Source organism: Aegilops tauschii, chromosome 7 (assembly GCF_002575655.3).
Source record: "Aegilops tauschii subsp. strangulata cultivar AL8/78 chromosome 7, Aet v6.0, whole genome shotgun sequence".
Classification (NCBI taxonomy): domain Eukaryota; kingdom Viridiplantae; phylum Streptophyta; class Magnoliopsida; order Poales; family Poaceae; genus Aegilops; species Aegilops tauschii.
The window spans coordinates 111,663,111-111,675,852 of record NC_053041.3 but is presented as its reverse complement, the minus strand read 5'-3'; the positions used below and the strand labels follow the sequence as shown (position 1 = coordinate 111,675,852).

General features: G+C 51.6%; 1 protein-coding gene across 1 annotated transcript; it reads right to left on the bottom strand.

The window, feature by feature from the left end:
* Positions 1-690: 690 nt before the first annotated feature.
* On the bottom strand, positions 691-2,451 carry LOC109740107 (anthocyanidin 3-O-glucosyltransferase). The gene is made up of 2 exons (XM_020299138.4): positions 1,873-2,451; positions 691-1,723 (listed from the first exon to the last, which is right to left on the bottom strand). The coding sequence occupies exons 1-2, from the start codon at positions 2,357-2,359 to the stop codon at positions 837-839; spliced, it is 1,374 nt and encodes a 457-aa protein (XP_020154727.1). The 5' UTR covers positions 2,360-2,451; the 3' UTR covers positions 691-836.
* Positions 2,452-12,742: the final 10,291 nt, after the last annotated feature.

The window sequence follows — 12,742 nt, the reverse complement described above, 5'->3', positions numbered from 1 at the left end:
TCCGTTGTTCGAATCGTAGGACTTGCTGTATTATCTTTTTCGACAATCAAATTGTTACGCTACATTTGTTTTTTTGAGAAAAATTGTTACGCTAGTACGGACGCGATCGTGCACCATGGGCCGGCCTAGCCAAGTGTCACTGCGTGCGTCGGGTCGAGCTCCCGTGTAACAGAAAAAAAAATTGTAGACAAAAAAAAACAAATGGGCTAGCCCAACGCAGCCCTGGCCCACCAGCCAGACAAATCCCGGTTCACATTTGTCAGGGTTTGATTTAGACCGGGATTGCATAGTTCAGGGTGCAATCGACAGGGATTTCGACTTGAGGGTTCGTTTCGCCCAAGCTCTACGAGTTCAGGGTTTAAAATGGACTTTTTCCTCGATAAAAACCACCAATAGTTCGACACATGGACTATCGACTGATTTCTTTGGGTGCAAGTCAAACTTGCGAAGCGCGAGGCTGGAGTGAGGAGTGCTAGCCACGATGAGGCCGGGACGTGGACGAGCGGGGGCCGGCGAGAGCGAGCTCGAAACGTGATGGCTGCAGGTCCAGGAGGGTCGTCGAAGATGTTCACTGAGGGGGTAGAGGGATGGCCGAGGGTGACGGCCAGCACAGCGGCGGGGCGGTCGCTGGTGGTTGTGGCCGGCGGTTTAAGGCTGGGCTGGGAGGAGGCGCCGGAGGAAGAAGAAGCATAAGGAAGAAGATACCGGCCGTTGGATGGATATCCGACAGTAAAAAGAAGTGACTTACAAAAAAAAAGTCGGCTGACTTACAGGTAATCGGTCCCCTAGTTCTAGCATAATTAGCAAATCCGTTATACATTTGTAGGAGTACACGATCACACCCGACAAACTATCTTGACGAACTCGTCGAAGTTCTTCCTGCAGCTGCCGTCGGGCTGGAACGCCTTGCCCACCATGGCCTGCAGCTCCTGCGCCTTGGCTCTCATCCGCTCCCCATCCTCCCCGCGCAGCAGGGTCGCCACCGCGTTGGCCACGCCGCCGCGCGTCATCGGCCCGTCGAACGCCGTGCCGAAGCCCCACACGCTGGCCACCGACCGCGCGTTCATCCTCTGGTCGCCGAAGAAGGGCCGGCACGCCATGGGCACGCCGCTGGACACGCCCTCCAGCACCGACGCCCACCCGGCGTGCGTCACGAACGCGCCGACCGCGGCGTGCCGCAGCACGTCCACCTGCGGCGCCCACGGCACCACGAGGCCCGGCGCGCGCTCCAGGAACCCCGGCGGGAGCAGCGGCCACGACTCCTCGCGCAGCGACCACAGGAACGGCGCGCCGCTCGCCTCCAGCCCGGCCGCGAGCTCCTGCAGCTCCTCCGGCCGCGCCGAGGCGATCGTGCCGAAGCTGACGTACGCGACGGACCGCGCGGGGCGGCGGTCAAGCCAGGCGAGGCAGCCGTGCGGGTCGGCCGGCGCTTCGTTGGTGTCTGTTGTGGGCTCGGCGCCGGGTAGGAGGTGGTAGGGGCCGAGGGGCAGGCAGTTCGGTAGCTCGGCGGCGAGGGCGGCGGTGAGGTCGGGCGGGTCGAGGCCCGGGAAGGTGTTGAGGGCGACGGCCGTGGCCGCTTTAGGAACGCGCTGCGCCAGGCGGTGGAGCAGGAGGCTGATGACGTAGTTGAAGTCGCCGGAGATGACACCGTCGGGGAGGTCCCGGACGCGGTAGCCGCCGAGGCCGGCGTGCGCGGTCAGCAGCTCGTCGGCTCGGCTCGCGGCTGCAGGTTACGCACGCGACATAGAGATAAGATTACGAACTCTCTAATTAATTAAAAGTTTAAAACCCAAGAAAGAGATAAGATAAGATTGTCTAGCTAAACTCCATGAGAATCTCAACGGATACCAGAGCACGCACACACGCACGTACCCTGATCGCCGACGTCCTGGCGGAGCGCGTCAGTGCGGAGGTGCGCGAGGAGGGCGCAGGACGCGGCGGTCCAGACGGCCACCCACGGCGCGCCGGCAGCGGCGGCCGCCTCCGCGGCCATCCACACGAACGCGTCCCCGACGACGCAGCTCACCCTGGCGCCGCCCGCGGCGGCGCGGGCCGCCTCGAGCCCGTCCCTGACCCCGCCCGCCTCGGCCGCCTCCATGAAGAGCTCCATCCGGCGCGGGGGCGGCAGCCACGCCGTCTCGCCAGGAGGCACACCGTCCGGGACCACGACGAGGCGCAGGTTCACCGGGAGCACGCCGGCCTTGCCGAGCTGGGCGGCGTTGTCGGCGGTGGTGAGGAACGAGAGGCTCGTCCCGGGCGGCGCGGCGGCGGCGAGGGCGCGCGCGAACGAGAAGAGCACGGCCGCGTGGGAGCTGAAGGGGAAGGCCACCACGGCGATGTGCGGCGGCGGGAGCACCATCGCGGTGTCGGTCTTTCGGTGGAGTAGCGAAGGCCGCGATGGGTTTTGCCTTGCCTTGCCTTGCCTCGTGCCGTTGCCGTGTCGCGTGGCGGGTTTTATGGGAGAGACGGTGGCATCCAATGGCGCGGCGCGCGCGTGATGGATAGTAGGTGGCGAGGGAGCGGCCGGCTTCCGGTGTGACGTTCAGGTGGGGCGGGGCGCGCGCGTGCGATGCGTTGAGATGGATGGCTCGCGTGTGGCCACGTCGCGTGCGGCGCCGGTAGTTAAGTCTGGGCCGTGCGCTTGCGTGATTGGAAGGTGGCTGGCCCGTGCACTTGAATCAACGCGTATTATACGTGTTAAAAAAATTAACGGGGATTAGAAGCACGTAACATTCTTGTAGAAGGGGTACGTAGGAATAGGATTTCTGGAGAACGACTTGATCATTTAACATGATTATAAAAAAAGTTTAGGGTTGCACAGAAAAAAGTACGCAAGCCGCTGCCTCCCAACCCTAGCCACCACCTCGGTCCCCCTCGTCTTCCCCATTTGACCACCCGTTGGTGGCACGAGGAGTGGGGAACTGGGGACCTGTCCGTCTCGTATTTTTCTTCTTAGGTTTTTGCTTCTCCAGCGACATCAACAAGGTGGTCGCGACGAGGACATGTTGGAATAAGGTTTCTCCAGTCTCTCCCTACCTCGACGACGCCTGATCCGATGCTGACGAAGGACATGTGAGAGTTTGTGTCCCTAGATTTACTGGTTCCGTCACCTCTTGGTCGTTTGTATTTCTTTTAAGCAGAGCTTTTGGTTAGCTATTGGTGTAGCGACTACGACATCTTCTGCTGTGTTCTTCTGTGGCTTGACCCAATTTCTCCAACCCTCTGTGCTGGTGGTGATGGATTGCAAGCCTATTTTGCATGGGGTGATGCTTTTGTCGATGTTGCTTCGGCTTTATATGTTGTCTTAAGGGGCGAGTGACTATTGCGGTCTTCAAAGCCTGGTATAACGAGAGCATTTGCAGGTGCTGCTTTCTTGTTGGTTTAGTGCAATTTTCAATCTCCGGTGAGCGATGTACAATCAACGGAAGAAGAAGACTAGTATGCTTTTTAATGTAAATTTACTGGTCAATCTACGTCGAGTAGTCTGTCCATTGTACTAGCCTTTGCTTTCCTCAATATTAATCAGATCTAAGATACTCGTACGGGTGTACTTATTAAAAATAAGTTTAGGGTTGCACGACGCCCTTGCCTCACGCGTTAGTCCTTGGCTTGTAGGTGGTGATTTAAACATGATTATCTCCGAGACGGAGAAGAATAACCCGCGTGTGAACTGGCGGATCATGAACCGTTTGTCGGTGCTAAATCCAGCAGATCTCGGGTAGGGGGTCCCAACCTTGATGATCTGAGCTAGATGGTAACAAGGAAAGTAGGGACACAATGTTTTACCCAGGTTCGGGCCCTTTTGAGGAGGTAAAACTCTACACCCTTCTTCTTATTATTGATAATGAGTGCTCCGCTGATTACGGAGGGAGGAAGATATTGAGGAAGTCGCTGAAGTTGATGAAGAAGATGGTGGCAACGATGGTTCCCTTGGCGGCGCTTCGGAGAGGGGGAGAGAGGCCATCCTTCTTGTCCTTCCTTCGCCTCTCCCCTAGATGGGAAGAGGTTTCCCTCTCTGATCCTTGGCCTCCATGGCCCCCGGATTTTGAGAGCCCCTCCGAGATTGAAATTTTTTTCTCTCTGTTTCTATGTTTTCCGCTTTGTTTTGGTATTTTGCTGAGACCGCTCATCTTTTTTTTATTGCCGGAGATCTATAATTCTGATCGGGCTAAATTTTTAAGTGGATTTTCCCCAAAAACAGATTTTTTGGGGCCAAAGTAGAGCCCAAACGGAAATAGCGATTAGGCACCCCCCACCCCCCACCCCCCACCCCCCCCCCCCCCCCCCCCCCCCCCCGCACACACACACAGTCAGGGTTGGCTGTGCCACCAGGCCAGTTGGGCAGCTGGTGAACCCCCTAGCCTCCACCTTATGGGTACAGGAGCTTTTTATCCCATAAAAATTCACAAAAAATTTCAGGTCATTTCGGCCTCATGAATTTTTCGCCTAAAACACCAAAACAATAGAGAACAGAAACTGGCCTTTGGCACTAGATTAATAGGTTGGTCCAAATAAAATAATATAAATTGCTGCCAAAAGTATATAAAATTGATATTATAATAGCATAGAAAAATCCAAATATATAGATACGGTTGGGACGTATCTGTTGGCTTCTCGGTTGTCACGTTGGCATTGAAGCGACGCCGCCGGCTCACCCGGTCACGTGGCCCTGACCGGCATCGTTGAGTGGTGTCACGTCTGCATTAGAGCAGCGCTGACCGGCATGAATGCACGGGAACCACTTCGCACGAGAGAGGATTGTTGGTGGGATAGGGATGTCGGACGCGTGTGTGTCAGCGGCCCCCCTAGTTTGCGTCTGGTTTGCGGGAAAACGAATGTCCTGGCCTATGGTGTACGACGTTGGACGCTCGATCCGAACGGATGCGGGCGGTTAGAGGGTCCGTGTTGAAGATGTCCTTATGTTAGAAAACCTTGATTCAAATACTGCCGAAAGCTTTCATATCTCATAAAAGTGATTCCATTAGTTCAATTATAAAACAATGATCTCAATTGTTTATTGTTTTTATAATAAAACTACAAAAAATGTATGCTTTCTTCTCATCCATCACCAGCCAAAAACGTAGAGTTGCTAAAAAAAGGCAGAAATGGAGCGACCATCGGTAATAATAGACCTATGAGAAGAGGGCGTGCATGCATGCATATCCATCTAAACTGGAGAATCATCGCCGAAGCTCGGAGCAGAAGGTGGGAGACCGACCATAACGATGTGCAGGTACCAGCAGGATGGCCGGGATCTGGAAGAGGCGCCGTCGAGCTCGCCGCGGCTGGTGGCGGTGTGCGTCGACAGTAGCAAGAACAGCGTGAGCGCGTTCAAGTGGGCCGTCGAGGAGACGGTCGCGGGGAACAGGAGCAGCCAGCCCCAGCCCATCGTCCTCGTCCACGTCAAGCAGCCGGCGCAGCCGCACGTCAGGGAGATCCTCCTCCCGTTCCGCGTCTTCTGCGCGCGCAAAGGCGTACGTTCCTTTCATCCACACGCCGGCCGGCCGGTGCATGCAGAGAGAAAAAAAAAACGATTTGATGTGAAGGTGCATGCAGGTCTTCTGCATGGACGCGGTGCTGGACGACGGCCACGGCGACGTGGCCAGGTCGATCGTCGAGTTCGTGGCGCGCGGCGTCGTCGAAAAGCTCGTCGTCGGCGCCACCGCGAGGGGCCTCTTCCGAAGGTACGTACGTGCCTCGGATTAAGTCGTCGCCGTGGCGTGTGTTTATGTCGTCGTCGTCGTTCTCGCGGCCGTAACAGCGGCACTGCGGCAGCGTGTGGATTGAGTTAATTGTAAGGAAGTACCACGCTTGGACGGTTGTAACGGATCAGTACCATTATTCAGATTTTTTTTAAGTCAGTACCACGTTTGGGACTAATCGTTGCAAAACGGGCTAAGCGCCGTATAACGATGTATTGACACTGTATCTGACAGCGCGGCCCCACCTGTCAGGTGGCAGGTGGCATATTGTTTTTGCAGATAAGACCCCCGCATTGCACTTAATCACACAAATGCTTCCGTAAAGTTAAAAAAAAATGAAATTGCGCAAGCAAGGATTCGAACCCGCACCCTCCCTGTTTTGATGGAGAGGCCCTGCCACTACATTAGGCCCAATGAATTGCTTAGTAAGGATATTAAGTTCTTATATTATTAGACTGTTAAATAAATAAACGAACCCAAAAAGTAGCGATCGCAGAGAGGGCGCGCCGCAGCCGGGGTTCAAACCAGCGACGAGGGCGACACAGCGCGCGCTCACTACCACTGCGCCGCGAGTGTTCCTCTGTTTACGTAGCACGCGTAAATATTTTATACTGTGCTTCGTTCTCTTTTTCATACGGTAAAAAAAAAGATAAATAGCGCGCGCCGTACATAGTGTGTGTAATATTGTTAAAAAATTACATTGTATACAAAAAATGTAATTTATAAATTTTAAAAAGTACATTGTATAGTAAAAAAATGTTCAATGTATATAACAAAATTTTTCATTTATATTATACAATAATGTTCAATGTATTTTTACGGAATAATGTTCAGTGTGTATTTACAACCTTTTTTGCATACTAAACCTATATAAAAAACTGTAAAAAAATTTGAAAACATGAAAATCCGAAGAATACCAAAGATTTGAAAAAGATAAAAGAAATCAGAAACAAAAAAACACGTACAAAAAAACCGCGCCGTACATAGTGTGTGTATTGTATATTGTTAAAAAATTACATTGTATACAAAAAATGTAATTTATAAATTTTAAAAAGTACATTGTATAGTAAAAAAATGTTCAATGTATATAACAAAATTGTTCATTTATATTATACAATAATGTTCAATGTATTTTTATGGAATAATGTTCAGTGTGTATTTACAACCTTTTTTGCATACTAAACCTATATAAAAAACTGTAAAAAATTGAAAACATGAAAATCCGAAGAATACCAAAGATCTGAAAAAGATAAAAGAAATCAGAAACAAAAAAACACGTACAAAAAAAGGAATTTATGCATTTTTTAAAAAGTTCATCGTATATTTATGTTCAGTGTGTATAACAAAATTGTTCATCGTACATTATACAAGAATGTTCAGTGTTTATTTATATAATAATTTTTAGTTTGTATTTACAAAAAATATTGCATACTAAACCTATGTAAAAAAGAAATGCGAAACAAAAAACATAATTAAAAATGAAAAATGACCAGGACGTGTCCAAACTAGATAAATGTAAGAATGCCACTATCCTGATGCGGACATCTTTCTTCTGCAGTGGCTGGCGCGTTCTTTCTTTCTGTCGCAGGCGCAGGATTGAAAGCGCAAACGCGAGTTTTTTCCTTTAGTTTTATTTATTTAACGGTCACATAATATATGAACCTACTATACTTCTCGAACAGCCAACATGGGGTGGCGTAGCGGTAGGGCCTCTCCGTCGAAACCGGGACGGCGCGGGTGCGAATCCCTGCCGCGTGCAATTCTATTTTTAATATCGTGAGGGCATTTGCGTCATTAAATGCAATGCGGGGTCTTATCTGCAAAAACAATATGCCACGTGTCACCTGATAGGTGGGGCCGCGTGGTCAGATACTGCGTCAATACGGCGTTTAGCTCGTTTTGCAACGATTAGCCTTAAACATAGTACTGACTTGCAAAAAATCTGAATAGTGATACAAGTGTGATACTTCCTTGCAATTAACTCGTGTGGATTCCCGAAGGTTCATGGCGGCCGACGACATCCCGACGGCCATCACCAAGGGCGCGCCCGACTTCTGCGACGTATACGTGGTCGGCGAGGCCGGCAAGGTCTCGTCCGTTCGAGCCTCCACGGACAAGTCCCCGCTTTGGCCGGAGATACGCAGGCTCGCCGAGGCGGCTGAGAATTTCTGGTCGGAGATACGCGACCTCGGCGAGGCGGCCGCTAGTCCACCGGCGGGACGTGACCGGCTGGGGCGCCGATATGGCGGGCCAGTTTCCATGCCCGATAGTATATTGCAAGAGAATCAGGAGCTCCGTCGTGCCAACGAGACTCTGGCACAGCGGCAAGAAGTCCACACCCGGATGATTTTGGTGAGTACTACTACAACACAATCTATTGGAGAATTTAGTCGAACCGCAATTCATCCATGCATGATATGTAGTAGTGCTTAGTAACGAGTAGTACATGTGTTCTTTGCAGATGCTTTTCGCGGAGTTGGGTAAAGAACCGCCCCGGGAGCTCCTACACAATATGGAAACTCCGAGCAATATGAATGGACGACAAGAGCCTGTTACTTTCAACACCCTGTTTCACAAACAGTGATAAGCCGTCCCTTGTTCTCACATAGCACCATCAAAATTGTCTATGTCAAATGCCACATTAGTATTCAGTTTGTGGTACCATGTATTGAACCATTTGTAATGATCTTGAACAACCTTGGACGAAACAAATACTCCCTCCGTTCCATAGTTTGAACTAAAACCAAGACACCAATTATGGAATGTAGAGAGTTTTTTTTTGTCGTTCAACTATTATTTCTATACTCCAATCCTAGGTCGTTCAAAAATACTTGAATCCTAGACATGCATTTGGGACCCTAAACATTTCATACCGAGCAAATTCGGCCCCTGGCCTTATTTTGAGGCGTATACCGGCAATGTAGTTCCACAGAAATGACAGGCTATTCAACAACAACAAAACAAAATTATGATCAAGTAAACAAAAGGTAAAAAGAGATATGAAAAAAAATAACAAGAAAAGTTAGAAAAAACTCCCTCCATTCCAAAATAAGTGACTCAACTTTTTACTAACTTTGTATTTGGACAAAATAAAAAAGACTGCAATGTCTGGGTTAAGTTCCTTGTGAGTGGTTTCCTAGCGAACGCGCGAATTGTCATGCAATTTCAACTAAAGTTGCCATGGCAACTTTACAAAATTTGCCATAATTGGAAGTGAAAATTGTCATGTAGCATAAAAAATATCAGTGAATTTTAAATTTTCTGCCATCCGTATGATCTGAATCCAAGGGCTGTGGGGGCATTCCCTGGGACCTCCTAACCAAGGAACATTCCCCAGTTATCATTCCCAACTAAAAACCATAAGCATTATGTGTCGGAGTAATGGGCCACGGGTAGCCTAACCCGAGTCCCTGAGCATTTCAAGACATTGGGCCAGCTGCGCCCCCCAAGCATCAAGGATGAAGCACCGCCTTCTGGTGGCCGGCTGGCTCATGCGGCCGGCTGCCAGAAGACGGCCAAGCACCAGCAGGCGGCCTCCAGAGAGGCCAGCTCCCAGCAGGCGGCCCGCGACGCCCTCAAAGTCTGCGCCCCCATTAAGAAGATAAGACAAGATGTGGCTACAGTGTAGCCCATCACACCCATATCCAGGGCACGGCGTGGCCACAGTGCCCCATACAGGCGGAGATCTCCGCACGACGCGACATTGTTGCCACTCCACCCTTGACGTCACCCCTGTCAGGCGGAGCCCTGCTCCCACGACGGCCTGTCGGTACGGCCTGCAGGCGGCGGGCCCTACCGGGCAGCGAGAGACCGGAGGGCGGCAGAGCTTGACTAGTCGGACCCGAGGGAGGCCGGCCTCTAGCAGGCGGCCCACTCCTCCCTCGGAGTCCGTGCGCCGTTAACCAGACGAGACACCGTGTGGCTATAGTGATCTCCCACCAGACGGCGGGACTGTAGCCACTCCTCCCCCGACCAAGCATGCGTCATTAACCTCACGGCTACAGTAACAAGCCGCCGACCAGACCCGCAAGCGGCGGAGGCGGCCTGTCGGCTCCGCACGGGACCAGTCAGCGGGGCCCATCAGGCGGCGGGCCCCAGCGGTCGGCGAAGAAGCCGGCGACAAGAGACACTGACAGCCGGGTCCAACACCCGGCCAGATTACCATTGTACCCCTGGGGGTAGGCCTATATAAACCCCCCAGGGCACCCATGCAAAGGGTTCCCAACCTGTTAGACCTAGATTCATACATAGAGAGAGGAGAGAGCTAGCCCTGCTTTCTCCTACCTCTAGCATACAGCTCAAGGAGCACCATTGTACTCACTAGTGCCTTAGTGATCATGCGGAGACCCCGCAGAGCAGGACTAGGTGTGTTATCTCCTAGGAGAGCCCTGAACCTGGGTAAAGTATGCCGGCGTTCGTGTCTACGCCTCATCCCGCTTTCGGGCAACGGCGACGTTCTACTCGCTCCCACCATGATAAGCCATCCCTTGGCATATGTCGCACCCAACCCCCGACATTTGGCGCCCACCGTGGGGCGAGGTGCATCATCGTCCGGAGACCTGCTCTGGACGGGAACCCTGTTCCTTCCAGGTGAGCGTAGCCAGCCCGGCACGCCAGACGGCGCCTGCGCCGACATGCTGCACGGCGCGGAGGTCGCCTGCGCGGCAAGCTGCCTCGCCGATCTTGTTGGCGAGATTCGCCTCTCCGACGAGCCCGCATCTGACGCGGGCACAGATGGCCCCGAGTGCCGCCTCGTCAGCCTCCTCGACCAGCTCCACGTCATCAGCGAGCCTGCTGTGGACTTGGAGTCGGTTGGTTCCACCGACCCGATGCTTGTCGACTCCGACACGGCATCGCTCGACGCGTTCCCCACCAACGTGGTGGTCTACGATGAGCCGCTTCCTCGCGAGGACAGCGGCGGAAGCACCGTCACAGAGGTGCTTGTCATTAGCCACGGCGAGCACTCAGGCGGGGACGGTGCTCGAGACCTGCTCGAGGCGGCGTTGCAAGACCTGACTGCGCCCATCCCAGAAGACGCCGGTGCCGAGACGCTAGAAGCACACCGCATCTAGCTCGTTGAGAGCGCCAAGAAGCTAGCCAGCATGAGACACCTTTCGGAGGCCTACCAGCGCGAGATGGACCGCGCCGTCGGTGGCACGCCGGCTCCTGGCGGGCCTAGCCGCATCGGTACGGTCCGGCAGCACAGTGCGGCCATTGCCAGCATATTCGGGGCAGATCGCTCTGTCTACGCCACACCCGCGGAGAATATACGAGCTGCCCAGGCGGCTGCAGACGAGCTGGACAAGCTCGAGGGCGACGAGCGTCACCACATGACGGAGCGCGTCCAGCGGCTCATTGATGCGACTGTTGAGCAGCAAGAGGTCGGTGATAACCCACAAGTATAGGGGATCACAACAGTTTTCGAGGGTAGAGTATTCAACCCAAATTTATTGATTCGACACAAGGGGAGCCAAAGAATATTCTCAAGTATTAGCAGCTGCGTTGTCAATTCAACCACACCTGGATAACTTAATATCTGCAGCAAAGTATTTAGTAGCAAAGTAATATGATAGTAGTGGTAACGGTAACAAAAGTAACGGTAACAGAAGTAATATTTTTGGTGCTTTGTAGTGATTGTAACAGTAGCAACGGAAAAGTAAATAAGCAAAGAACAATATCTGAAAAGCTCGTAGGCATTGGATCGGTGATGGAAAATTATGCCGGATGCGGTTCATCATGTAACAATCATAACATACGGTGACACAGAACTAGCTCCAATTCATCAATGTAATGTAGGCATGTATTCCAAATATAGTCATACGTGCTTATGGAAAAAACTTGCATGACATCTTTTGTCCTACCCTCCCGTGGCAGCGGGGTCCTAATGGAAACTAAGGGATATTAAGGCCCCCTTTTAATAGAGTACTGGAACAAAGCATTAGCACATAGTGAATACATGAACTCCTCAAACTATGGTCATCACCGGGAGTGGTCCCGATTATTGTCACTTCGGGGTTGCCGGATCATAACACATAGTAGGTGACTATAGACTTGCAAGATAGGATCAAGAACACACATATATTCATGAAAACATAATAGGTTCAGATCTGAAATCATGGCACTCGGGCCCTAGTGACAAGCATTAAGCATAGCAAAGTCATAGCAACATCAATCTCAGAACATAGTGGATACTAGGGATCAAACCCTAACAAAACTAACTCGATTACATGATAGATCTCATCCAACCCATCACCGTGCAGCAAGCCTACGATGGAATTACTCACGCACGGCGGTGAGCATCATGAAATTGGTGATGGAGGATGGTTGATGATGACGACGGCGACGAATCCCCCTCTCTGGAGCCCCGAACGGACTCCATATCAGCCCTCCCGAGAGGTTTTAGGGCTTGGCGGCGGCTCCGTATCATAAAATGCGATGAATTCTTCTCCCTTATTTTTTCTCCCCGAAAGCAAATATATAGAGTTGGAGTTGAGGTCGGAGGAGCTCCAGGGGGCCCACGAGGTAGGGGGGCGCGCCCTAGGGGGGAGGGCGCGCCCCCACCCTCGTGGACAGGGTGTGGGCCCCTGGTCTTCATCTTTTGCAAGGATTTTTTATTATTTTCAAATAGACGTTCCGTGGAGTTTCAGGTCATTCCGAGAACTTTTGTTTCTGCACATAAATAACACCATGGAAAGTCTGCTGAAAACAGCGTCAGTCCAGGTTAGTTCCATTCAAATCATGCAAGTTAGAGTCCAAAACAAGGGCAAAAGTGTTTGGAAAAGTAGATACGACCGAGACGTATCAACTCCCCCAAGCTTAAACCTTTGCTTGTCCTCAAGCAATTCAGTTGATAAACTGAAAGTGATAAAGAAAAACTTTTACAAACTCAGTTTGCTCTTGTTGTTGTAAATATGTAAAGCCAGCATTCAAGTTTTCAGCAAAGATTATGACTAACCACATTTGCAATAACTCTTAGGTCTCATGTTTACTCATATCAATAGCATAATCAACTAGCGAGTCATAATAATAAATCTCGGATG

Coding starts and splice junctions, on each gene's coding strand:
- LOC109740107 (XM_020299138.4), bottom strand. CDS start 2,359: ATGGTGCTCCCGCCGCCGCACATCGCCGTGGTGGCCTTCCCCTTCAGC. Junction 1,724..1,872: donor CCAGGACGTCGGCGATCAGG/GTACGTGCGTGT, acceptor CGTAACCTGCAG/CCGCGAGCCGAGCCGACGAG.